The following is a 27,893-nucleotide window of genomic DNA, read 5'->3' as shown; positions in this document are numbered from 1 at the left end:
GAAAACCCTCCCCGAAACTTTAGCATTTGTTTATTTAAAGTCTGTCGTCCTCGCGAGGTCGCGGTGATTTCACCAAGTTTATTTATAATGTAGTGTATTATCCAATATTCAATGTAGGCTGTGCGCAAAACAAGCGAATCATTGCAGGTATTATCTTTCTATAGCAATGGGAAGAGGAATACTTACATCGCTTCTATAAACAAATAAAAGAACGAATAAATAAGATTTCTACACTATCTATCAATCTATCTATCTATCTATCTATCTATCTATCTATCTATCTATCTATCTATCTATCTATCTATCTATCTATCTATCTATCTATCTATCTATCTAAACGTGTGTGTGGTTGTGCATAACACATATCTATATGTCCTCTAGAAAGTTTGTATTTGTATACATGGTACCATCTTTGCGAGCCTAGAAAGGACCTGTAAAAGCCCCCCATGCAGACCTCGACCTCGACCATTTGATTTTACAAGTGGATTGATCCCTTGCTACATAGATTAGTGGTAACACTGGGTTTTCTTTGTTCTCACTCACCAAAGCTGCCGTTCATTGGAAGGGATTCTGAGTTCAATGTCTTGCATTGACATGTGGAAAAGTACATCACACTCACAACATTTGATGTGTACCAATAAATCTGTGTACAGACGGATGTGAATATGCCAAAACATATCACAGTACACAAAGGTACACAAATACAGATAAACACATTCAAAGGTTATTGTTATTTTTGACATTTTCAAATTCAGTTTTGTATGAGCACATTTATCAATTGTCTGCTGATATTGTGTATTAATTCCTACTCTTGGTGTCATAAAATAGCATTCACATACCACACACACACACTGGGTTTGTTTTGAAAGAAAGACCTTTTTATTTAATGGCTCCATAATCCATACAACACTGTTCCCTCCTTAAACTCTTGTTGAAGGTTAACGCAGGACAATCCACAAGTCTCTGAAATCACATCAGTATTATGTTGTGGGTTCAACGGCTTTAATGGTGACTGAAGCTGCGAGTACATGGATGACAGTAATCAGATTAAATGATGTTTTAATTTGTGCCACACAAACCCTTGTAACAAATCAGATTGGCCGTATCTGATTGAAATTAGAAGGTGGTGTAACTCGGTTTATGATCAGATCAGAGTTCATGTTAACTGCATCAGTGTTACAGAGAGATAGAAGGTAATGCCCCTTAGTCACTCTTTTGATTGATTACTTGACGAGAACGATAATACACAGATACACTTGACCGACGGAACAAAAACAGGCCAATATTTGGCATCATTAAGGCATGATTCTCCTCTTTCCTTCACTTATACAGACAATATGAAAGCACTTCACTGGATCGTCTGCACGCATTGTGAATCAAAACAACTCTTTTAACTCACAAAATGACTACGCGGATGCCGAAGACTTTGAAAAACCACCTGCAGAGGTCCAGTCACTGTTGCCTCATGCTTGAGCCAGGGTTTTCAAAGTGGGATTGATTGACCTTCACTCACGGGGCTTCATTATTGCACCAGTGTAAGTCCAGAAATTCTATTCTGATTCTAGTGTACAGCGCAAGCTGTGTCTCACCCCAGGTAGTAATCTCTGATTCAGTGCTGGACTTTTAATGTTTTTAACAATAAAACATAATATATTCTTCTTGTGTTCATCAGATGCTTTCAATTTGAAATATTTGTTAAGTCTTTATATGTAATATGCAACTGTGGAATTTGCATGAAAACTTTTAACATCAATTTATTTTATTTCACAACAAATTCAGTTATAAAATGAGAGTTTTACCAAAATAATAGCTTTGCTCTTCAGCTATTTCTCTTTCTTTTTTTCCCCCCTCCTCAGTCCATCTATCTTCCAGGCCATCATAATGCAACCACACACACTCGCTTTCATAGGTACAAGTCATTTAAGAGTCACCAGTCAATCTAACTTGGAAACCAGAATACCCAGAGACCTAACCCACTGACTTAAACTTACCCAGAAGCAGGTTTTCATTCTTTGTTATTTTTCAGAAAAGAATTGCACGAGCTGGCCTTTGTCAAACCAAAAACGGGTCTAACCTCCAAAGTTTAGCACTGAAAACTCCTTCAAAAGTGCAACTCAAACAGGCCAATATTTAAACATCAATATGATGCAAAACAAAATAGTTAAAAAAAACAACAACAACTTTCAGTGTAGTATAAGAAGAAAAAACATAGCTGAAAAAACAGGGACACCGATGTAGCAACAGTTTTCTGTAAATTATAATATCGTTCTCACTGAGAGCGTTAGTCAAAGCAGAGGCTTGTTTATAATCATTAAATGGCAGAAACTTCTGCAGAGAGCAATGCTTGCGGCTCACTTGCGTTTCTGCTACATTCATCCCAGTGTTGATTCCAGGGGACGTTGTATTTGAGGCGTAGATGTGAGTGAGGTTTGAAAAATGAGAAGCAGAAACAGTCTGGTAGAAAATCAACTCGCGAGTGATCCTCTCATGTTTCTCAACCTTTCCTCACACGTATACTGAAACATCTGTAAGAACACAGTATAGTCACACACACGGTCAAATTAATTATCTTAATTTATATCTGGGGAAGTTCATGTCAGCAGGATGTATCACTTCCTGAATCTCATAGTTCATTTATTTTGAGGACTGCGTGGTCATTTTCTTCTAACCACTTGATGTGTTCTGTCCATTCTTATGAAATCTCCAGAGAAGCACACGAGGCGTCCTGTACAGATGTTCAGATATCTCAGAAACAGTAGCCAGGATGGGATTCATCCATCTGTCGTGTGAGGTTCACTCATTCTCGCTGGTTTTCTTGGCAACAGAAGGCGATCCTGTGCTGCTGGACGCACTGGCTCGAGCAGCAAAACCCTTCCAGCCAAACAGAGCTTCCTATTGGACGAGAGAGGAAAGTCAAAGGTTGGCAGCTTTGAAAAAGGTCACTTGTGAAGAGAAACAGCTTGACCTTTTCAGGTTTTACTCACTATCTGACTTTTGGGACTTTTTGACGTTAAATGTCATTTAAGAATAATCAAATCTTTTGGAAAGTAAATTACTCACCAGTACCTCATAAACTTTATCATTATACTTTAATAATATTACATTGTGATTGCCTGTACAATGTCTCAAAATACATCAGGTATTTTGCCAAAGAAACCGAAAGCTCTAAACATGAATTACTACTATGTAAAGCATCTTCCACCATATATATATTTTTCAAGTTCAGGGGAATAACTTTGATTAAAAGATACTGAGCCAGACCAATGTGAAAGTCTCATGCATTGTCATGAATGTGTGAAATTTCATAAATAAACAAGCTATCAAAGTGTTTTACACCTTTTTTGAATTAATCTACACTGTGCTTGTTTTAAAAGAATAATTTTTTGAAGAAACAGAAAAAAAAAATGTATGAGGTACCACAGAAGGGAAATGCCTGATAAACAATTTAAAAAAGTTAAATGGTAGAAAAGTGAGTGATTTAAAGATAGTTGCATGATTGGAAATAACTTGTGATATACAGATACAGATACTGGTATCAATGTGCTGTTGTGTGAAGAAGCTGAACTATGAAAGTACTCTGAAACAGCCTCAGTGAACAGCAGGCCACAGCAGCTGGAATCAGTGAAAGCGGAGAAACGTCAGTCACGTTTAGACTTTTTAAAAATGAACAACAGCGAAAAAAACGGAAAGCTGGCTGCGTTTTATGCACTATGCTTTTAGAGATTTGTAGTTCGATTTTATATTGGCAATTCAAATTATTCTTATTTTCCTGTCGGAAACTGTTTCCTGTAGCAGCGATTGAGGCCAATGAAAATGATTTGCAGCCATTCAAAGAGACGCTCATGACTCCAGCAGAGGAGCGCTTCAGATACGTCCAAAAAAATGCCTCACTGCTCCGCGCAGATCACTTTTTGATGAAAGCTGCATCAATGTGAGCAGAGGAGACGGGAAGGTTTTCACACCAAAGACATAATAAATCTTTCATGTTGATGATGGAATGTAGTCCATTTGATTAAATAGACATTACCTGGAAACAAGTCAGAAGACAGAGGCACATATGCCCAAGAATTAAGGAACAATAACCAAAAACTATTCAAGTCTTGAAATAATCCCTGTGGAAAATGCAGTCACACACACACACGATACAAAACACAAAACAATGCTGTGTGTTGGGCCAAATGCAATCCAATCCAATGGAGGGTGGATTGTGGTGATAAAAACATTATAGGAAATGTAAATTATAATGTTTGAAATGTTTGATGGTGATGTTATTTCTCGGCGCAGTGATGTTTGAGAAAAACACAGTGAATGTCTCTGTTACAGTCACGATATGATTTCCTTTCTGTGTATAGAAAAGAGAGGACAGTAGCTGACCTGCACAGCCCCCAGAGAGAGCGCCCAGCCTCCAGGTGAGTCGTCCCCGGGGGACCGCGCTGCAGCGGGGGTGAAAGAGCTGGAGGCCTGAGCTGCACCCTGAGGTTCGGCAGCTTCTGGAGCTGCGGCGAGAGATGGCGGGCTTTGTGGGAACGAAACCCGGACAGTCTGTGTGTTCTGAGCTGGTGCAGTGATTGTTTCCTCCTCGATGGGCGTATCCTGAGAGCCGCCCAGAACGGAGGAAGAGTTGGAAAGTGGCGGGACGGACCCGGAGAGGCAGCTTGGTGCCGGGCTGCACTCCCCCGAGGTGCTGGGGGGAGTGTTAGTGAGAGTGGTTTTCTTCCTGCGGAGCGTGTCTATCCAGCTCGAGCTGTGTCTCGAGGCGAAGGTGGCCAGAGCCAGAGACGAGAGGCGCATGTTTTTCCCCGAAGTGATCAGCTCTCCAAAGCCCTCCTGGTGGGCAAAGGCGTAGCCTGACCTCCTGGAGCCACTGCGGACCCCCAGCCGGCCCTCGGACACGCTGCCCACGTCACGCCAGGCGCCACCGGCACTGCGACCGGCCAGCTTCCGTCTCTTCTGTCGCACTAACTGTGTGTAACGCACCTGAGGAAGAGCAGGAGGATACAGAGGCTTTTAGTTTGTAGCCTTTGTGATATGTACAGTAGATATGGCAATAGTACTGAAAAAAATTTAATGTTAATTTGCTTAAATTGTCTCATACTCCTAAAACCGTTAAAAAGAACTACAGAAAGTTTTAGTTACCTTTTTTACTATAGTGAAAGAACATTTCTCAATCTAATTACATACACTGACACTTTGACCGTTTGGTTTATACATGCAGTCACTTTAGAATTAATGCAGGGATTTATTTATTTTTTTCAATATGTATGGCTACAAAAGAGCAGATCAAATGGTGTCATTCAAACTGTGGGTGTAATCAGTAGTGAAGCATGTACTTTGTGAATCGATCAAAGTCTTTGTCAACTTATTTTTTATTCTCATGTATCAGCTCATGTTAAATATAAATAAATCTAAATTTATACCCAGAAGAAAAACCCGGCAGTGACCGCAGAAACAGAACGTCCAATTTGAAAAAGGAACTTCTTCACACCACCTTGACTTTGGTTTTGCTTGACTTCTCAGTCGCTGCATGACTCACTGACCGTGAAACTAAAATCCAGGCCTTTACTTCATCTACTGAAAGCAGCTCGTGTCATCAGAATACACTGATCAAGTCAATATTTGCAGTATGTTTAGAGTGCACGAGGCCAGTGATGGTAAGCATGAGCTCATTATCACCAACAACACACACTCAGATGTTTTAACTTGTAAAGTTAATCATTGGCCCCAGTCGGTATGAAGCTGACATACTGGAAAGACAGTAACACATGTCGCAACGGAAAAGATGGACAAATCGGAGTGAGAAATTGTTTTTTTGTGTGTTTTCTCACCGTGTCTGAGAGCTGAGGTTTGAGGTCCAGCTTGAGGAAGCGGAACGCCAAAACTGGAACGATGCATATTACTGTCGCTAGTGCAATCGTTAACCACACCACGGGCTGCAATAATGTGCTCTGTGCGCTACCTATACACACAAACACACACACACAAACACACACACACACACACACACACACACACACACACACACACACACACACACACACACACACACACACACACACACACACACACACACACACACAAAAGTGCATTACAAATTTGCAGTACTAAACAAATATAGTATGTTGAAAATTAAACGTTTTAATAATCTCACAGTACATTTTAAATATTTAAGATGATCGCCAATTTGAATTTAAATAATTTAACACACCAATTCAGAATTAAGTTTACTGTTCACGTCTACCTTTATTTGATCTTATTAGAACACACATTTTGAAAAAAAAACAAAAACTATGCAAGTCACATGTGAGACCTCCTGTAATGAACACAATTAAGTTATAACTGTATGCATGTATCATAATTACTATAATGAAACTAATACTGTAATTCATAGGAATGATTATAGCTGTAATAGTACTTGTAGTAAGGATATCAGTGAATTTATTCTTAATAAATTGATAAATCATCCTCATACCATTAGATTGTAATCATGCTTTTTTTTTTACTCCTGTTAATCTTGTCAACTGTCTGTATCTATTGGTCATGCATCTCACAACATCCTATCCCCTGTCCTAGCTTCTCATACAGACCTTTGCCATTTTATCATGTAAAAACAAACAAAAAAAGGCAGCACCACCCCCCCAAAAAAAGAAACAACCTCTACATGTATACGGACAACTGTAAATTAAGTATGTCAGTTTAACGTCGTGGGAAAAAAAGTATTTTGAATATAGCTGCATAAATAAATATATGACTTGTTTGGCTGAAGTTTGTTTGTGTGGTTGTGACAGAGAAATACTGAGAAATCAGGGGACCAACCTACGAAGTGGAACTGATTGGGAAAGATCCTGAACAGGGTCTGACTGTTCAGAGCAAACATGATGGTGAAATAGGAGGCCAGAGAACCCCACACAAACACATGGTTGAAGACCGTCCAGAAGCCCGTGTCGAGAGCGATCTGCAAAGACACACAAACAGGCACACAAAGAACGAAAGAGCAGCCGAGGTGCACAGTTAATACAGGAAAGTAGAACAAACAATAGTGAAATGGAGCCGTGTGGAAAGCGAACACTACTACTGGATTTACTCACCTGCACACTGACCACAATGACCAGGGCCGTTGCCGTGGTGACCGCAAAGGTCTGGTAGTCGGCGAGGGGCACGCCGGTGCTCTGAGTGGCGTCTGACAGGATGGCGTAGGGTACAAAAAACAGCACCACTGACGTGTAGATGCCCTGGGCGATGCAGATGAAGAACTCTCTCTTGTTGAAGAGCAGGTTGAGCTGCCCGGGCTCGTACAGCTTCGGATACTCCAGGCTTCTCTGCTCAGGAACATCCTGGGCAGAGTGGAAATATGAGCCTCCATCACTAAAACTAAACCTGAACAACTCTCACTCTTTTTGTTGGACGCTGGACTTCTTAATGTTCTTCACACATTTACGTTTTTGCTGCCATGTTAATCAATAAACATCAGATTTCATTGTCTGCAGAACATGAATGCTTATAAATGCACGTTTAGGTTAGAGCAACAAATTGAAGACCTGGTCAAAGATCCCCATGGCCAGCACAGGGAGCGATGTGTAGACAATGTTGTAGAGAGTGATGAAGTATTGATCGTAAACCGTCTGCAAGACGGAGGAGACAGAGAAACACACACGAACAGAGTTAAAACTTAACAATTCTTGATGTTGCGGTTCCATCAGGAAGGCCGAAGTCTGACCTGAGCAGAGAAGCCGCAGAAGAAGCCAAACCAGAAGTGCACCATGGTGAAGGCAAAGTTCTTGTAGAAGAAGTAGCAGAGGAAGCGGCACATGCGCAGGTAGGACCAGCGGCCATGGACCAGCAGGAGTCTCTGGAGGAAGCGAAACTGGGAGAAGGAATAGTCGCTGGCCAGCACCGCCTGGATCCCCTCCTGACCTGAGATGCCGACTCCAATGTGAGCGCCTGTTGCAGCGAGAAGAACACACAAAACAAGGAGTGAATTTGGGAGGGCAGAACCTCTATCTGGAACTGAAGTGCAGGGACGTTTGCACATTCTACCTGTGCAAGCTGGAGTTTTCTCTGAGTACTCCAATTTCCTCCAAACCAGAAACCATATATATCATTTTTCACTGACTGAAAAGATGCATTTTGAAAAAAAAAAGAGAAGATACTGTAGAAGGTGTTCTACTTTTAAAACATGAGAAATTACCAGATGTAAACCAAACCTGCCCAGCAAAGCTCCATTACTTGTATATCTGCAATGTGCTTACACAAATTCATTACAGGAAATCGATTGCACATGCGGACATGATGTAGAGCTGCAGACACAGGCACAAAGTGATGCAATAGTTTGATTACTCTATAAAGCTGCTGCATTTGACAGAGTCATCACAACTTGCATGATAAATTTGGACAGGTTTTTCCCTGCTAAAATTGGGATTTGATGAAGGACCCTGAATATATATAAGATAAATCAATATTTAATCAGATACACAATACTATTTGAGATGTGAAGCTTTCAGATGTAAAGATAAAAATCTTGATAATAAGGTTTCACCTTCAGCTGCCTCTTCAGTGTGCCTTCATTGTTTCACACACACATTCAGCTGAACATATGTGTCATGTGGAAAACATCATCATTTTGGGTTAAATTAACTTTTTTTTTTATCCACAGGTGAGAAATGTTTTTTTTCTTCTTTTGAGAACTGGTAAACTAGTTTCAACCACAAGAAGATACTGCACTACAACACACATTTCCACAGAGCCTTCGTCACTCCTTGTAACATAGTTAAACGACGTCAAACACTCGGCCTCTGCTGAGAACTTCCATTGCTCAAACGTAGACACAACAACAACGATGACCACATGGCCAAACTGCACTTCTCCCTTTTCTCTCTCCATCTCAACAGTAACTCACTTTGCACTTCATGTGCTTCTTCCCTGATTCAATCCGGAACACACAACTCACTTTTGATCATGCTAATGTCGTTTGCGCCATCCCCTATAGCCAAGGTGACGGCCTTCTTGTGCTTCTTGATGAGCTCCACCACCTGAGCTTTCTGCAGCGGCGTCACCCGGCAACAGATCACCGCTTTGCACGCGCACGCCGTCGACACAAACTCCGACTCCATGTCTGCTTCAAGCGCGTGGGCCTACGGGGAGGCAAGCGAGAGAGAGAGGTGAAAGAGACTGAGTAAAAGCAAACGACTTAATGTTTCATGCTCTCTGCAGGCGCGTTCACGTATTTGTGGGGAGTACATGTGTGTGGTCGTCATACCAGACTGTGACCGTTGACCACGAGGGCAAACTCTCCAGAGATGCTGTCCATTAAGTTAGAGGGAGAGGAATGCAGCTGTTTCCCTCCTTCTTGTCCTCCATTTCTCTGTTCCCCTTCTTCCTTTCTCGCTGCACCATCTCCTTCTTGTCCTTCATTGAACCCGTTTCTCTCGAAACGGGCCTCAGCAAATCCCTCCATCCCTCCCTCTTTCTCTCTGGTTTGTGACATCTCAATCATTCTTTCTCTCGCCCTCCTGAAGAGAAACACAGTTTGTTCATGTCATCGGTGCTTGTGTATTCTTCTGAGAATAAACTCAAAATAGTCCGTTTCTATCTTTTTGTTGTTTCCTTTTTTTAGGCGTCAAGTCAAGTCCTTTATTTGTCACACACAATTATACACAGTAAAATGTGCTGTTAAATGTTTTTGGTACTTCAAAACAACAATTTTGATAATACGATTAGAAGAATAAAATTTAAAGCAGACAAGAGATAAATATAGGTAGATGCAAAAATCTAAATGTTGAATAGTGCACAGTATATACAAGGCAGTTTGTTGAGTCTCTCGTTTCAGGTTCAGCAGGCGGACAGCCTGAGGGAAGAAGTACTAGTACTAGTACTAGTACAACATATATAGTATATCTGGGAAGCATAAGGATACTCTCTTTAAAATCAAACAGAGTAGTTCTAAGCAGTAAAGAGAATTGGGTGTAGATAACATGATTATTATGGAGCAGCAAAGGTGAGGGAGGTATCCATAACAAGGAATAAAACACATTGAACAAATAAACTAAAAAAGTAAACAAAACAGCAACAAGTTTGAAGAATAACGGAGAAAATGCATTAACATTTTTTTGTTTTATTTTCTTAAATTTCTTTAATGGTTTTACTCTTTGCATTGACTGCAGAGGCCAACTCAGAACACATAAAACACACTGGACACTGTTCAGTCATTGTTGCAAAGTAGCAGGACCGCGGCGTTGCCACAACTACTCTGCAGTCAAGCATGAACTTCTCAGTTTATTTTGGTGCGGCAGCTGTCCTGCGCTACTTGAAATCACTGTGTGGGCCCTTCAGTGCAGAGAAGCAGAGACTTGTGGGTAGACAGATAGACGGACTGACCTGAGCTCCTGCCGTACACTCTGGACCGTGTGACCACCGATGATGAACACTTCGGTCATATCGTCTGTCAGCATCTTGCAGGAATAGCCGATGTTCACAGCCGTCTCTGAATGAGAGGAGAGGACATGACTGAGTTCAGCTAAGCCCTTTAGAGGAACACAAGGAAACGGCACAACAAGATCACAGGTGTCTGTCTGATCATTGCACATATGGAAAAGTAGTAATGTCATCTTTCAGGCACTGTAGTTTAAACTTCATTTTAGGAAAGGGGCAAACGAGCACATCATTGCATACCTCAATCATGATTTATGACCTTTTCATACTAGATTCATACACATTTACTGAACTTTGTTTTCAGTTTTTTTTTTTTTTTTTTTTTAATGTAACAATTGTTTTAAAAGCAAATATAAAGGTTTTTAGTTAAAACAATCAATTGCACAGAAGTGTTGAGACGAACAAAGATGATTCATTTTTATAGGTATGTGTAAAATAAATAGTAAATACATTTGTTGTTTTTCCAAAATGGTTGCCATGTTGAGCAGTCAGATTTACTTCTGAAATTTCTCACTCTTCCAGTCCAAAGTTCCAGTTTGACAGCATTCCCAGTAGGAAATGGGAAAATGTCTTCCTCCCAGTGACTTAAAAATATGTCATATGTGACTCACTATTTCTCAATCAGCTCGTGGTCATATTATATAATACTAAATTGTTAGGTAACTAATGTCCAAATTTGAGATCCGATGTCACACAACCTGGTGTGTTCTGGATGCAATTCAGTATTTTAAAGTCCTTTTCTTCCATTGTAGTTCAGAACAAATGGTTTCTGTACTTTGGGTGGATTCATTCATAGTGTCTGTGTGCCGTCACAACAAGGGAGCGGCAGTATGAATAAATGAATGACCAATGACGGCATCCACAGAGCCACAGAGGAGCCTGCAGTGATGCCTCAGTGCTTCACCTGGTCACCTCGACATGATGTGGCTCCCTGTGGGTTTGAATTTTGTAACTTGGTGCTTTTCAGACATTAGCTTGTAAGCTACAGGAGTGTGTGAAATGTGTGCATCTCACCCTGCTTATCTCCAGTGAGAACCCAGATCTTGATGTTGGCCAGGGAGAGGATTGCAATGGTCTCTGGGACGCCTTCCTGCAGCTTGTCTTCTATAGCTGTGGCACCCAGGAGCTAGACACACACATATACGTGTGCAAGATTTTATAATCCAGCAAAGACATTGAGGAAGAGCTTAACAACAATTTGCATTATGACAGGAAATATTATGAATAATGCAAATCAGTTTAAAAACAAAACTAAACAGTGCAATGTGCAAAACCATTCAGCTCAAAACAGAAAACCACAAAGTTCCTCTTTTCAAAACACTCTTTTTACTTCGCTTTGAACAAAAAGCATAGAATGGCTTTGAGAAACAATGATAATGATAATATAAGTCAGCCTGACCACATAAAATATAGATAATTAAATTCAGGTACAATAGGCCCACTCAAACTGATTCACTGACCATCATATCTTGTTCTATTTGCTCATAAACAGCAGCCAGCCTGTCTTCGCGGCAGTCGGTGGCTTTGTCAGCGTGGCTGTGGCTCTCCGACCAGGACTCCCATTCATCCTCTGAAAGATCTCTGTAGGCGAGAGCCAGCGTCCGTAACCCATCGGCTGCATACTCCTAGAGACCAAAACATAGGCACAAATAATGTAATAATCACAAACACTGAACATGCATGGAAATGCACATGTTGGACATATATAGGGCCCGAAAACGGTTTGACTTAATGTTAATTATATCCTCACAGAAAGAAAATTCTGTAAAAATCTAGAAACATGACACTAGGTGGCAGTGCAGCTCCATTCAAGCTTTTGAAGTGTTCCTGGGACCTCTGGTGTGATTACATACATTTAGATGGTCTGAGGTGACAATTGTCAGTTCCTGGTTACACTGGTGGAGTCTCTCCAGCAGCACAGTGTCGGCGCCTTTACAGTACAGACGGATCCTGCCCTCTGGGTTACGCACTGAAAGTGAAAATCAGGGTGGGATGAAAGCAAAGACAATACTCAATCACACTCAATCTTTCTCTCATTAAATTAGTCACACAGCCAATCTGGACGATGACAGTTTAACACTGATTCATGAGTGTGTACTCCGTGTGTCTACAGCACTAAAGACGTAACTCATTTATGACCTGTGCTCAGTTTGTCCGCAGCTTTTAAAAGATAAATCCCGGGGCATCACAGAAAGGATCAGATATACGTCTGACAAACACTCATTTAAAGTCATCTTGTGGATAATAGAGTTTAAGCAGAGATCAGAGAAATATCAAGGAAAGAGGAAAACTACCCAATGAGGCACATTGTTAAAGAGTAATCACATTGGAAAAATATTTTACAAGATACACATAAGTTACACCTGATTCTCTCTATAAAGCCAATACTGTTTTGTCTTTTGCAAAATGTAACGTTTTACAATCAGCACTTGTCAGTAAATAAAATGGGCTATTTAAAATAAAATCTCAATGACAAATAATATACACATATTGCATGTTCAATAGTTTTTTTTTCCTACAGTCAGATGACAAAAAGACTGCTGACTCTTCCGCACCTATAACAGACATCCTCTTGCGTATGTTGTTGAAGTCCAGTATGGCCAGCAGTGAGTAGGTGACCCTCCGTCCCATCTCCGTGGTGGTGATGGTCCCGGGTGTTCGAGAGCGAAACACAAAGCCAAAGTTCCTGGCGGCTGTCACTAGAGCGCCCTCATCTGGAGACTGAGCCTTATAAACGAGCTCCCCTGTGTAGGACAGAAAAAACATAACAAACAATAAATAACTGGTGTCACTCTTCCCTGTTAATTGATTTATTCTGTCTTCTCACCTTCGCTCTTCTCCTCACTCATGACGGTGTGACAGAGAGACAGCAGGCGGAAAAACTCCTGAGTGTGAGAGTCTCCAACTTTCACCGATTCAAGCAGCCTGTCATCGTAGAAACAGAAGTCGAGGTCCGCCAGAGGGTTGAAGGGGGTGAAATCGATCCTCTGAGGGGGAACATGAGATTATGGTAATAACCGTATAAACTAGCAGTGCAAAAAGTGTTTCTAAACACATGGAGAATAGAAATGACTACTTACCTTTGGCTGACTTGCCAGTGGATCTGCCACCTCGCCTGACAGGAACACAAGCATGACTTAAAACCTGTGTATATTCTTTGTATGCAGTCATGCTGCATGTCCTTGCGCATTTACCGTATGTCTGTCCGTTGATGGAGCACTTGTTGAAGCTCATGATGTTCTGAGTGAGGGTCCCGGTCTTGTCACTGAAGATGTATTCAACCTAAGAGAAACAATGACAATAAAAACAGCAAATATTACACAATCCCCTGTTTCCTGCTCTTTAAAGATTTGTCTTCTTTCATTTTTAATTTCAGAACCTTCTACACTTCATCACCTTCATGTCCGGGATGTAGTTTGTCCATTTTCATCAGCCATCAGGCAAGTGTGACGAAAGTCATCAAGAAAACAAAATGCCTTCCATGACTGTCGTCAGCATCCTTTTAGTTTTAAAAATCCTTTTAGTCTTGATGTAAATTTTATGTTTCCAAAAGGAACACTGCGGCTCCATTCATTAGATGCATAATTAACTACAATTGATGGAAAATTTTTGTTCAAAAAAATCTAAGCTAAATTACTGAAGTGCTGACAGTCAAAGAAATGCTTTGATCGACAGACAAGCGGGCAGAACCTATGAGCAGTAAACATAATGGAATATACCCCAGGTGTGATTAGAGAGGGTTATGTTTCCTGGCAGGGTTGATTCATATACCAGCATTTCTTATTTCCTCTAGCGTCATAGAAATTACAATAAAAAAAGAAATAAGTGGACTTTAAAGCTAATATATACGGTGTTAAAGGCACATTTTCAGAAGTAAAATGTAAGTGTAAAAACAAATCCAATGTTGAAAACAAGCTATACTGAACAGCCACAAGTGTAACAGTTATGACAGATGCAGGTTTTTTATATTAAGAGCTACCTAACTGACTTTCATTTTTTGAGAAATGGCTTATTGCCAATTGATCCAAACAGCAAACTTGGGAGGTAAAAGTTTGTTTCACTCTTGATGTGTGAGAGGTGACCGCTCCACTTCTCTTGATGTTTAATACACATTAATTTGAGGTGTTTCCTTGGTCTCCTGGTGAAATAGCTTCAATCACTATGGTCCTATCCTTGTGTCTACCATACAGAGACTGGATCCGCCGAGTGTCTGCCCACCTGTCCCAGCTCCTCGTTCAAAGTGGTAGTTCTGGCCTCAGCCGCTGTGTTACACTGAGAGCAGAACATCTTCTGGTCCCAGTTGATGAAGTAGCTGTGACCCAGCCTGATCACCTCCACACTGAGCGAGAGACAGAGGGGGGGTGGGGTGATTAACAAAACAGCAAGACTGGTAAAGTGGCACTGTTCATAACAAAACAATCATACGATGATGATAGTACATCATTTAGTTCATAAGTCAGTATTCTTTTAGTGTCAAATTCATCAATTGAGAGGTTAAAGATATGAAGCTTAGAAATAAAAATAAAAAGTGGTCAAACAAAATAATATGTAGTTTGGACCAAATCTGCAGCTGTTCTAATCAGATTTCTTTAGTAATGTCTTATTCTAGAGGACAATGTTAATCTTTAATGTAAGAAGGAAATGTGTACATCACAATATGATCAAAAGAAGATGTTTTTAAAAGGTGCACTTGTTGCTACTTTACAAAAAAATGTCTGTAAAGAGTGGGACTCTCAGAATGTAAAAAACAGAGAAACCTTAAGAGAATTTTAATCACTGAACTCAACCATATAAATCACTTTGAATTACATCTGTGGCATTAGGATTATTCAAAATGTTGGTGAGCATGGTTTGATCGGTGATGGGAGAGATTCAGGTAGAGAGGGCAACCTATAGTCTGTTTCATTCTGTCATTTTATTTTGAAGAAATCATAAATAAAAAGGAAGAAGTGGAGTTAAAAACTGATGGTGATCTTAATAAAATGTGTATTTTGGAACTGAATGTAATATGTGTGTTATGAAGACAAAGTACAGTTCTGAAATAAGTTCCAGTACAAAACAATGAGGATGACAAGTTCAATGGTTGCAGGGCTGTTTATAAAGATTTATCTGAAAGTTGAAGCCATGAGCAGATTTTATATTGTCCTTTTTGTCTTCTGTTGTTGTAAATTGGTGACATAATAGCATTTACCATTGACACCATTAATGACCCATTTTTGTTTTGTTTTGTGGGAAGTAGAGTGACTACATTTTGAAAATATATTTACTTTGACATGTTTTCCCCACATTTTCAACACAGCTTAATATAAAGAACAAAAACAACTACAACCAGGTTGTAAAAATCTACCATAATATTTCTTTCTGCATGGTTGTTGACAGACCATAATTTTGGGGATTTCCTGATTTATGGATCCTTCAGTGTGCATGTTTTCCCAGAGAATTGAAGATATATAGACCAGAAGAGTTTATTGTTACTCTTGTCCCTACGTGCAAATCACACTCTGTGTGTCAGTGTAAGCAAACTTCCTTGATGGCCTGCAGAGGTTTTCTGAGGCTTTTTGTCCTCACTGTGTTTGATCCTCTCTAAATCCTATGTATCACTATCAAGTCGATTGGCTGACTATGGGGTTACAATAGTGTGGTGCTTTGAAACGGGCCGGCACAGTTGGTGTAAACAGCAAGTCGTCAGCATTAATGTCCCATCTTTTGTTTCCTATTTATTTGGCCTTTTTTTTGTCTCTCATAAACTTTTCACTTTGGACGTCCTCTTACCTGACATAAAGAGAGATAGGCACCACAGTGTTGAGAATGATGACGTAGGACCAAAAAGAGAGGAAGGCAGAGAACAAGAAGTTGTCCACCGGAGGGTCCCAAGGCAGGTAGCTCTGAAAAAGTGAGCCCACCTCGCTCTCCCACACTGCGTTACCCACGGCAAGGATCACACCCATACACACCAGGAAGCAAAAGATCTGATAGAGATGCACAGATGGAGTCACACTCAGGACAGTGAGTGAGCAATCGTGGAGTTTCAAACAACTATCACACATTTAGATCTGTAACCCGTTTAGCCTAAATGAGGAGAGAGTACATTACTGGGATATAGATATATGAAACTAAATTTAAGCCTCTGAGATCATGTCCTGAAATAGTCATGAGCCATGAAAGTGAGAGGTTTGGGGTGTCCTACCCAGAGGACCAGAGTGTTCATCAGGCGATCGATGCTCGTACGCTTAAACTTGGTGCGACCGCTGTTCTGCATGAGCTTGGTGTCCGGGCCTTCGACAGAAGCAGGATCAGAGTGAGTTTTCTAAACATTTCCCTGGTGTGTCTTCATGTGAAAATAGTCACACACCTGCAAAGATGACCAAGCCATAGCAGGCTTCAGTGTTGCGGAGCATGCATCCTCGAAGCAGCATGTTCTGATTGGTCAGGGGGTATTTCTTGTCCCTCCAGTACAGAGTCCCGCAAAAACGATCCAGCTTATTGTTGGGTGGCTCGCACACGACCTCACCTTCACACAAAGAAGAGAAACGGCAAATGAAAATCAACACAAACACTCAAATTAGATGTGATGAGGATCTCGACTTAAATGAAACGTCCCTGTGAGATCCAGCTGTTGTCAAAACCTAAACACACACGTAGAAGTAGATGCACACGTATTTGTAAGCTGATATGAGGCAGAGTGGGGGTTGGTTTGCTGCAGTAATGCATTTTCCTGCGCAGGTGAGGGATGTGTGGGCGTGCTTTTGCTGACACAAAGCTCCTTCGATGTGCATGATGGGGGGTGGGAAATGATAGGCTGTCATTCAGTGGTGGCAGACGAGTACAGAGTGTGTGTGTGTGTAAAAATGTAAGACTAAGAAGGATAAAAAAAAGATTTGAATGAAGCAAACACTGAAAACCGGGTTATGATTTTAGGAGAAAAGAAGTTTGTGCTGAATTCTCACCATCAAATGAAGCCAAGTTGTTGGGGTCTCCAAGTTCACACGTTACTGACACAGACTGACGCACTTTCATATTCGTCTCTCTGCAAGAAGATAGACAAACTTTTACATGCTGCTTCTGCAGGTCGTCAGACGCTGTTATTTCTAAGAGAAGGTGCAGCGTGTGTTTTCAGACCCGTCTAGCTCGGCTGTCTCGATGTAACAGAGCCCGTGAGGTTCAGTGCTGCACAACAGGAGCAGGTCAGCCTGAAAACAGACACAATAGCTGTGGTTAGTATCGACTGCACGGCACAGACACACAGATTTAGAAAGGCGACATTTAGGTGACAGTTTGCATTAATCACTCCCGTAGGTAAAATGAATTAAACATGTTAGTGACGAAATTCAGCAACTCTACAACACCGACTTTGGTGCAATTCTTCAATAATAACAATTATAATTGTTTTTTTTCAGTGATTTTGTTTGAATCCTAACAACATGAACTCCTACAACCTTTATGAGATCAAGAAAATTACACAATAACCAAAGAATAGATAAATAAAGCTTTGAGGCCATTCACTAGTTGTTACGATAGCCTTGATGATTTCCAAATTACGACCGTAAAATCACAAAGATCCACCAGTGTGTCACACACGTAGCAAAGGGTATCATCAAAAACATACAGTAATGTTCAAAAACTGCACATTTTGTGACACTTCCACTGCCGTAAAATTGCAATCGCCTCAGTCAATCAGGTCAAAAGAAAGTGAATTACAACTCGGGGAATGCTTCAGCGCTGCTCTCATTTGTTGGTGTGCGTCGGTGTCTTGGTGATGACACACTTACTGCCACAAACTGGTTGTTTTCCAGCTTAATGATATCGCCCACTCGAACATTCAGCCACTTTTCATTCTGAAGCCTGCAACAGAGGGTCAAAGTCAAAGCAGTGAAGAGATGTGGAAAAAAAAAAGAAAGCATAGAAGTGATTCACCTCATTTATAAAACTGTAGGCTAAATAAAAAAATTATTAATCCAATGTTATTCAAATGACTCACGAGCCACGGATGAGGACCTGAGACTGTCGATTGTTCACTTGGTTGTCGCTTTTATGGCGAAACTAGAAGCAAGAAAAATAAATCACTGCAAGCTCATCTTGAATGGAAGTCATGTGGTTGACTATTATTCTCTCAGCTGTAAGCCGGGGAGCTTCTGTGCTTCAGGTCATACTCACATAGTCGTCTGTTGCATCCTTTACTGCGGTGATGCTCAGCACCAGAGCTAGAGGCACGATGGTAGTGAACCAGGAGAGGGAGGAGATCTGAGGGATCAACTAGACACAGGCAGTTTGAATATTGTTGGAGAAGAGAGACACAGGAGCCGAGGACGTTTTCGTAAGAGAGTTATTGTTCTCATTCACTTCTCGCTGGACTTTTTGTTTCGTTTTCATGCAAAAAAATAATACCAGTCCCTTCCATTCACTCTTGCACAATTCACTTTTTTGCTGTTTATGTTAACAATATGTGCAAAACTAAACATAAATACAGCAGATAAATGGCACGCACGCGCAGACACACACACTAACCTGCAGTATGAGCAGGAAGAGAAAGTACGTGTTGGCTACTTCCTGGAACTGCTCAAACAGGTTGACGGGCAGAAAGGTGATGATGTTGTACTTGGATGTCATGATGCAGTTGCTCTGATGAAAAAGGTTGAAAGCAAATACATCATTTTGTCGAGGCTCAATCATTTGAGTTATTTTGGACCAACAGGCTACATGTTTCAGGATTTAGGTACATGAGAAAATGATCTTACTGCATACTGAAACTTTTCGTTGTACTCTCTGTCATTGGCTCTGAGCCTTCTTTCCTCCTCTGGAAAAACCAAAAACACAAGGTGAGACATTAGAAATTAAATGTCATCAAAACCAAAAACACAAAGATATCAAACAACTGAAATCACATGAGGTGCACCGCAAACATTCATTTGGCAGCAATGTTATAAATGTTATCATTTAATGATCTTTGGCAAAAGAAGAGGACAGACACAAGAACAGGCAAATATTTCAGTATATTTATCCATAAATCAGTGCCCAGTGACGTAGAGAGTACACGGCATTGTTTTCATGTTGTCGCCAGACACAATCATTCTGTCTTACACTGAAACTGCTTCTGTCTTGTTAAGGACCGGATGTACAGTCTGGGTCAGATAAACAATTAAGCACGACTGCAAGCATCAACACGAGTACTAATGACACAAATGAACCAAGAGAACAATTCGGTTTAATGTTTCAGAGAGTATACATTAAACAATCTGATTTCTTCTTGTACTCGTTTACTCCCTCTGACCCTGCTTTTTAACCTCCTGCTGTTTTCAGGTTTCTGGTTATGTTGATGCAGAGTATGTTGGGAGTGTCTCCTCTAATATTGATGAGATGGCTGATAGAACAAAATGACCGGCCTGTTTTGCACAGTGCAATTCACTGTTTACATGCCTGTGCACTGGTCAATAAAGGCAGAATGTAATAAATAGAGATAATGCAGCTTCAAAACAAACAAAGTCCTTAACATACTGTTCACTGATGGCTGAGAGGCAATGAGGCGCCAGAGGAAGGGACATCACACAACAGAAGCCATTGCCCTATAGTCACTCCCACACACATAAACAAATACACTGTGGTTTCCTGTTTCTTGCAGCACTGTGAAGACCTCTCATCATGCATGTACAGCTCATAACCTACATCTTTGCCCCTGCTGTCTTCACCGAAAACAGACCACTCCAAAAAAAAATCCCATTAGACCTCTGCTTTGTTGTCAGATCATAAGACAGATTTGTTCTGGGAGAGGAGCTCTGCTTGGCCACAGACCGGCTGAGCTGCTGTCTCAGCGGATATTGTCAATTTGGAAAACAATCTTTTTTTTTTGTTCTCATTTCTACTGTGACGGAGAAGAATTTCAACAAGTGAAGCAGCAATTGTGATACGGATGAAGTCCTTTATCTTTTCATTGTTATTTTGAAGAACAAATTAAAAAAGGCATCTGCTGTGGATAAAATATCAAGAAATAATAAAGCGCATGCATGACATAAATATAATATTTTATACTGGGGTGGCATACTGGTGTAGTGTTTGGGACACTCACGGGGAAAACCTGTTTAATTTTAACTCTTCAAATCATCCCCCTTCTCTTTCTGTTTCCTCTTGCATTTTTCTCTTCTTCTCTCCCTGAAGGTCATGTTGATGTTTTCCGTGGCACGAGTACTCCAGAGAGATACCCACCGACCTAACATACCGTGCCAAGACTGCATTAAGTCTAGTTGAAGCAGGAAATATGCATGTGCCATGTCAGGTCAGCACCGAGGCGTTCCAGAATCTATTGTCAGTACCAAACCGTCTCTGACCCAGCTATTCCTGTGCAAACTGACCCACTCAGCCCAAATGCATGAGCATCTTTAGCAAATAGCTCAGTAAGTGTTTCATGTCTCTGACAACTTCAAGGGCATTAAAAGCCCTGACGCACCCTACGTGCCATACAGCAAAGCAGTATAGATTTATAAGACTCCATTACTGAGAAACTTTCATGCGCAGCCTTACTCTAAGCTTAAGGTTTTGATTCACAATTTCATATAAATGGGTAAATGAACATTGATTGACTTAATGTGATAGATCATGAATAACCATACATCAAACTCAAAGCTCTCATTTTGCTTTCTCCGCCCCCCTGTCACTCTGAGGCTCCTCCCCTCACGCTGGGTCATGTGAGAGCACAAACACACAGCGTTGGATCTCCACACAGCTACACAAGTGACACACACTGTGTAATGACAGCATTGGGGCAGACTGGAGTCATAACAGTTAATGAGAGCACACTGCACAGTGAACCTCTGCTATGGGAAATGCTAATGTCCTTACCATGACTAACCCTAAGTCAGGATCACATCACTCCGAGGAGAAATGATCATCTCTCAGAGTGGCTGATCCAATTATATGGAGAAGGGATAGGAGAATCGTCTGCAGTCGAGCGCACAAATGTGAGTGTGCCTGCACAGTGATCTAATTTGTTGAAAAACAATGCGAGTGACACAGTGACAGACTGATGGGCCGGAGGTCAGATGAAGGTGCACATCCATTGTGATTCATGATAGTTAAGCAAAGGAATAAGGATACAGACCAAGCAGTGCAGTGGAGGCTGCATGGCGCCAGGAAGATTGATCAGTGTCTATGGCTACACAGACAAGGGCATCAGCCACTTACACAAAACCTAGATTCAGGTAAACACAGCTTGGTGTTCACATACATATTTTATATTAAAAAACAATGAATTCATCACTAACATTAGACAACTCAACTGCTGTTCATTACACAATATGACTGAAAACAATAAACACAGGACATTATTGGTAAAGAAATTCTTTGTGAAAAGTCACACTATAACATCATTGTTATTTACATTTGCATTTTATGTCTAATAAAACCCATCTTAGTTACTGCAGGAGATGTTTATACAAGTGGCACAGTACAACAAATATTTCTATTATGCAGACATGTGATATGATGAGGTGTGCAGAGCATGCTTACTAACACAGATATGATATGGACATGAAGAATGAAACTTGGACTCAATGAGATGAGGATGACAGTTACATTTATTTAATTAAAAAAATAGATTAAAAAAAGGTGCAGGGTGTGTTTACCTCCAGTGGGAGTCACAGTAAAAAAAAAAGAAAAATCTATTGTCCGACCAACAGCTTTCACTGTCACATTGATCATACCTGTCCGCCTCTTTCTGGATTTCCCCCCTTTGAATCCTTTTTTCTTTTTCTTTCTGTGCAGAGAAAGAACCACTTCAAACCACTTCTCCGGGATGTCTGCAGGTACTGTCATCTTAGGTGTTTCTGGAAATCACTGCTCGATATTCGCTGTCTGAGCTCTGTTTGCTGACCGCCACATCTCGTCCTCGTCCTTGGCTCCCAACTTCAGACAAGTTGCATTAAGGAGTCGGACGGTCCCACTCCCGCCTCCCCCCCACCTCCTATCCCACCTCTCTGCAAAATGCACTCATGCACGTGCGGGCTTGGTGCGTGTTTTCCTCTGCTTTCTCACCATCTACTGAGGTCACTTTTTTTTTTCCCAATGAGATCATTCACTATCAGCGACTTCACAATTAATGTGTCACCGGGAACAGGCTGTGACTGCAAAAGAACTGCATTAAAAATGTAGGTTGTGGGTTTCACAGCCGAGACGCTGCAGAGGCTTCGTCTCAATGTTGAACAAACGCACATCAGCAGTGTTTTTATAAATCTGCTGCCTCATCGGTCCGGGAGGCTGCATCAGTCTGATTCTCATCCACAACATGAACTGTCCGCTGGAGGCATTACGTAACCACCGGCGGCTGGAAGTTTGAAGGGTGTTTCTATGGATACCGCCTCTGCAGGGACCCTACGGCTCAGGCAAGTCGCTGAGCGAGGTAACTGGGCGCCATTTTGGCTCCGAACACGGTGACCACACGAGACTCAGACTCGGTAGTTTTGAGCCCAAATGGCTTACGCAGTAGTTCAGTTGCCTGCATATTTAATGGCAGAAGGTGCGCCGCAGTGGGAGGGGCCAGACAGGTGCCTCCGCACGTGCTGCGGTACGAGCCGCGTGCCGATACATTAAAGACAGAGCAACCGCTTATGAGTGTTTTTAGTATGCACCCCACGATCCTATTCTCAGTGCAAATCTGTGATCATGCACGTGCACAGACAAAGAGAAAAACGTATGAAACACAAGTTACTTTACCCTAAACGCTTGTTTACAAAATATATGTTCTTGCATGTCCTATTCTATATTTAAATACATCATGAATGAAAATAATCAAGAATAAATGGATTTCAGAATTGACATGTACTTCATTAAAACTCATATTTAACATAGTGGTATGTTACAGATCAAGTACAGGTTGGACTTTGGAGAGTTGAGTTTGGATGTTATCTTTTTGCAAGCATGCATTTTCTTCTGACCCTCTGGTTTCCTCCTTCAGCTCAAAAGCATGTATATCGGGTTAATTGGTGTCTCTACATTGCCCTTTGTTGTGAGTGTGTGAGTCTGAGTCTCTGTTTGGCCTGGGACAGGCTGATGCACTTCACAGCCTCCAGCGGATAAAACAACAAAGAAAAAGTCCAGCATTCAACCAAGAATAACTACACAACATGTGGCAACGTTCTGTGCAGCAAATGCGTTTGGGTAAGTTAAACTATAAGAGATTGGCTCTACTTTTATTTTGACAGACTGGTTATAGGTCCAGTCTTCTATTGAAAATAGCTTTAATCACGATGCAATCTAATTATATTTTTTCTAACCCTGTGGGAAAAATGATTTAGCAAAATAATAATCAGCAGAAATGGGCACATGTAGTCCAGCGGGAAATATATGCCCTACCACCCTAGAAAATCTTTCTCTGGGCATATTTTAATAAACGTGGATATATTCATGCATCCTGTTACTGCACCAATGAACAATGAGAGGGGAATCTCAATTCAATGCATTCTATGTGACAACTCCGTTTCAATGACATACCTGCAGTTTAAGGCTCACTATAAAGAATGAGACTCTGAAGGGTCTGACTGGCTTTTCTGGAAAAACAATGAAAATCTCCTGCTTTATTTCCCTCATTTGTCACTGTCACCAAGGAATCACTAAATGGACGGAACCTGCTTAAAGCTCCTGTGTTTAGAAAGTGTTTAGCACCGCTGGCTGACCTGGAGGAGGCTTCTTTCTGAACATCTCCACTCTGCTGGTGACCCTCTGCTCTGGCCCATGGGACTGTCTGGTGAAGGAGAGCAGAGCAGGCGATGATTACACAGGTAATCACTGTGATTAAGAAGCACTGAGAGACAGACAGAGAGGAGAGTGAAGGAATGAGTGCAGTAAGAACCACAAGGGATGAAACTCAAAACAAATAACGACATCACTGTACTTCAGTAGTACTTTTGGGTGCATGTACTTCCGAACACATGTTTTAAATTAGATTAATTTTACTCCTACCTGAGTCAAATTAACACCATGTACTTTGCTACTTTTAAATGATAAGTCTCTCCTTTGTCCACCCACAATTTGAATTAGTATTCAAACTATGCTGTCTGCAGTTTTGTTGCCAATAAGTTTATACTTTGAACTGAACATTAACTTGGATGGATATGTTTCACATAAGTAAATTGAATTAGATCAACATTGCATTGAAAAGCAGTTCAAATGCAGGTATTATTTAAGTATTTTGTAAAACAAGTAGTGCGTACCTTTAATTAATGATGTTTAACATGTAACTGTGGATAATTGGGAAAGATTTGTGGTACTTGAGTGCAAATTTTATGTATTCTTTTCACCTCAGGAGCCATAATAGCAGTATTATTTTTGATGTGAAGTATCAAAAAAAATAAATCAAAAATCTAAGGAATAACCCCTTTAAAAACAATTCACCCAAAGAAAGTACAGAGCTGTTCTGGGGTGCTGAAAGCGGTGAAATATATTCTTTATCCTCACACTGAAAAGGGAAAATCGGTGAAGCATCAGAGTGCGAGTGCACAACAACACAACAGGACTTGCACACTATTGCACCACAACATTTCTGGTCTGTTAGAGTCATAATAAGGAAATGACATTCAGCAGAGAGCTGCATTTGCCTCAGTGGCACACTGTGTCAGGGGACTGGTGGCTCAGGCCATATCCACTGTAGGTGTGCAGTCAATGAGAAAGAGTAATGGAGTGCCTCTTCTCTTTTCTTCTCTTCTCTTCTCTTCTCTTCTCTTCTCTTCTCTTCGTCAAAGCTCAGTACAGTAGCTTGACGTCAGAAGATGACAGACGAGGCAGCTGAGGTGAATTATTACACATCTTTGTTTTGAGTTAATGGTACAGAGCACCAGATCCAGGCCATAAGGCAGACAAGGATTGGGGGCAGTGCATATCAAATCAATACTCTTGAGAAAGCGCTGCTCTGCTTTTCTGCGATCAGCTTTCAGCTACAGTATCCAACTTTGCCTCTTGGCCTGTCGTCCAGTCCGATTAGCTCTCTCCTCTCACTTCATAGACCATATAATGCATCTGGCCATCTACAAGGCGAGAATAATTGTTGTGTCCCATGTTCTCTCACCTCACTCTCCCAACCTCCTCCATCTGCGGCTTGTGTAACCCCGTCGATCCACTGTGCCCGTATGAAATAAAACCTGGCAGCCAGGACAGTGAGAACCACGAGGGACACACTGAATATCTGAGCACCTTTCTTATCTTCTGAGCAGATTCCCTTTCAACACTGTCTGGTTGAGGTTTCTGAGGATTTGGAGCGGTAAAAAAAAATCCTCCATAAAATGTGTTAGTTTGAGCTGTAATGCCAACTGTAACTCAGGTCTTGAGGTGAATATTGCAAAAAGGAAAGAGAAGAATATATTATCAGTGTCAGCAGGGTAAATCTTTGGCAAACCGTATGGAGGTATGTAACTCAATGTAATTGAACCAGGTAATTGAACGTGGTCAGATGTTTCTCTGAAGACGTTTCTCAACTTAAAATATGATCTTGTTCTTTAGTCTGGTCCAATTGCAACTTCAGTATTTACTGTCATAGCTTAAGTAAATAAAGTACACAGTTTTAAGACATTAAAATACTTGACTAACAATAATTTGTACCTTTTGCAGGGTTATACAAAAACAAATAAGGCACAATATAATAAATGAATAAATAAAATACATTAAAATGTAAGATATTTGGCCTTTCCTTTTTACCTAATCAATAATAATAAGAAGAATACAAATTAAATAATGACGCTTAATGAAAACACTTTTAATTAAAATGCAAAGTTATATTTTGTTTAAACCATCTTATAACTACCGTAGGGCATTAAAGTCAAAAGAATGAGTTGAACTTACTTGAATGGATTTACATGTTTTCAGTTGACTTGAGTTATCATAACAAAAATATGTTTGTGTTAAATTACTTTAAGCTTATTGTGTACTACAGAGTGCAAGTCAGCTGTGTGGCGATCTCCGCTATTGCTTTATTGAAAACTTTTGTATTTTCAGAAGGATATCATATTATGAATGTCTATTCATCTGCTCCCTTTTCGCAGAGTCGCCAACAGAAGTAAAACGCAGCTTGCACTTGACCAGCTTTAAACTGAATCAGCTTCCTGCTACAACTGTAATCCCCCCCCCCCCCAACCTTCAAGGTCAAGGTAAATACAATGAACCACCAAGGGGGACACCATGGCAGAGTAAGATGATAAACTAAAACAAAAAAAGATCAAATGTGTATTCTCATTGGTCATTATTTTAGTAAGTAAACATGCAAAACAAACAACTCCAGAAAATACCACTGCTTCTGTATAGAACTGTGGGGAGTCATTTTATAATTTGATAAAAACATAATTTCACGTCTGATGGCAGAAACACAACTCAAAAGGTTTTGGAGGAACCATGTTTACCACCGAGCAGCATTCCGTGTAACAAAAGATGCTTTAGTTTTGTAATTGTCGATTGTGTTCACATAACGCTTCTTTTAAACTTGCAAATGAGGTTTAGACGGCACAGACAGTGGTTTCTAGAAGTGTTCCTGAATCAGTCCAGATTCAACTGGGTGCAAATATTTTTGGAATGTGTTACTGCAATCAACTTTAGCTGGTTATCTTTATTTACATAGTCCGATTTCTCACGTACAACATCTGAAGCTGTCCGTGATCTGGGTCTTTGAGAATTTCAAATCATTCTGATCAATTTTTTTATTCAATATTTGCACATCACACAGTCATTTGTAAATTCACACCATAGCCTTCTAATGCAAACTTGACAATTTTCTATATGATGATAAAGTTATTAACAAAGTAAAACAATAAATCCAATAAAGTTCAACAAATAAGCTTTAAGTCTGATCTCAAGTGGTTTTTCATTTGAAGATTTTTCATGATGATACACGTATTTACTCCTATAATGGAATGATACAATTGTACCCCTTCATGAGAAAGCAAATACACAATCTTTCAAAGAAATGTATGATAAATGTACGGCTGTAAAGAATGAATGATTTGAATACACGTTTAAAATATTTTAATATGACAAAGGAATTGAAGGCAACAATAATTATTTTGTTGGTGTAATTTTATTACAGGGACATCCCTCATATCTTTATTCTGCATCTTACAGTTAGTCTACAAGTAACTTCTGAGAAATCCACAGTGAGATATCTAACTTTCGTTTTGAGTTTGGGAAATGTTGTGACAGATACCAAGAGCCTCTGAGGTTAAAATCAACATTATGTACATAAACCGAGCCGCTCTAAAGTACATCACATTGCTGCAGTAATAAGAGCTGAGGACTTCACAGTGGAAACCGAGACACACATCAATATTTCCAGCTGATACAGTGAGACAGACACATGCATGTGAGGCAGATGCTCTGCAGACTCTCATCCTACCTTGTGCAAGTCGGCGTTAGAAACGTGTTTGATCCGGAGGAATCCTGGAAGATCCAGCCGCCCAGGTCATGGTGAGGTGGAGATATAAGGCCACAGAGGTGGGAGGGAGGCT

The 27,893-nt window shown here is 40.7% G+C and overlaps 1 protein-coding gene across 1 annotated transcript; it reads right to left on the bottom strand.

The window, feature by feature from the left end:
• Positions 1–864: 864 nt before the first annotated feature.
• atp8b2 (ATPase phospholipid transporting 8B2) lies at positions 865–27,893 on the bottom strand. The gene is made up of 30 exons (XM_080470863.1): positions 27,782–27,893; positions 24,084–24,151; positions 19,161–19,219; positions 18,931–19,044; positions 18,580–18,678; positions 18,404–18,465; positions 18,195–18,267; positions 17,545–17,615; positions 17,373–17,452; positions 16,778–16,936; positions 16,613–16,701; positions 16,198–16,394; positions 14,644–14,764; positions 13,620–13,707; positions 13,506–13,540; positions 13,253–13,412; positions 12,981–13,169; positions 12,279–12,394; positions 11,886–12,050; positions 11,440–11,551; positions 10,372–10,477; positions 9,254–9,506; positions 8,945–9,128; positions 7,715–7,938; positions 7,536–7,619; positions 7,086–7,331; positions 6,814–6,952; positions 5,826–5,956; positions 4,375–4,977; positions 865–2,892 (listed from the first exon to the last, which is right to left on the bottom strand). Exons 2-30 carry the CDS (start codon positions 24,106–24,108, stop codon positions 2,794–2,796), a joined length of 4,083 nt encoding a protein of 1,360 aa, XP_080326989.1. The 5' UTR covers positions 24,109–24,151; positions 27,782–27,893; the 3' UTR covers positions 865–2,793.

This window comes from Lipophrys pholis (genome assembly GCF_963383615.2).
Source record: "Lipophrys pholis genome assembly, chromosome: 9".
NCBI classification, from domain to species: domain Eukaryota; kingdom Metazoa; phylum Chordata; class Actinopteri; order Blenniiformes; family Blenniidae; genus Lipophrys; species Lipophrys pholis.
This window is presented reverse-complemented; position numbering and strand designations above follow the sequence as displayed.

Coding starts and splice junctions, on each gene's coding strand:
- atp8b2 (XM_080470863.1), bottom strand. CDS start 24,108: ATGTTCAGAAAGAAGCCTCCTCCAG. Junction 18,268..18,403: donor CAGGTCCTCATCCGTGGCTC/GTGAGTCATTTG, acceptor CCTCTGTTGCAG/GCTTCAGAATGAAAAGTGGC. Junction 7,332..7,535: donor CCATGGGGATCTTTGACCAG/GTCTTCAATTTG, acceptor CACTCTGCCCAG/GATGTTCCTGAGCAGAGAAG.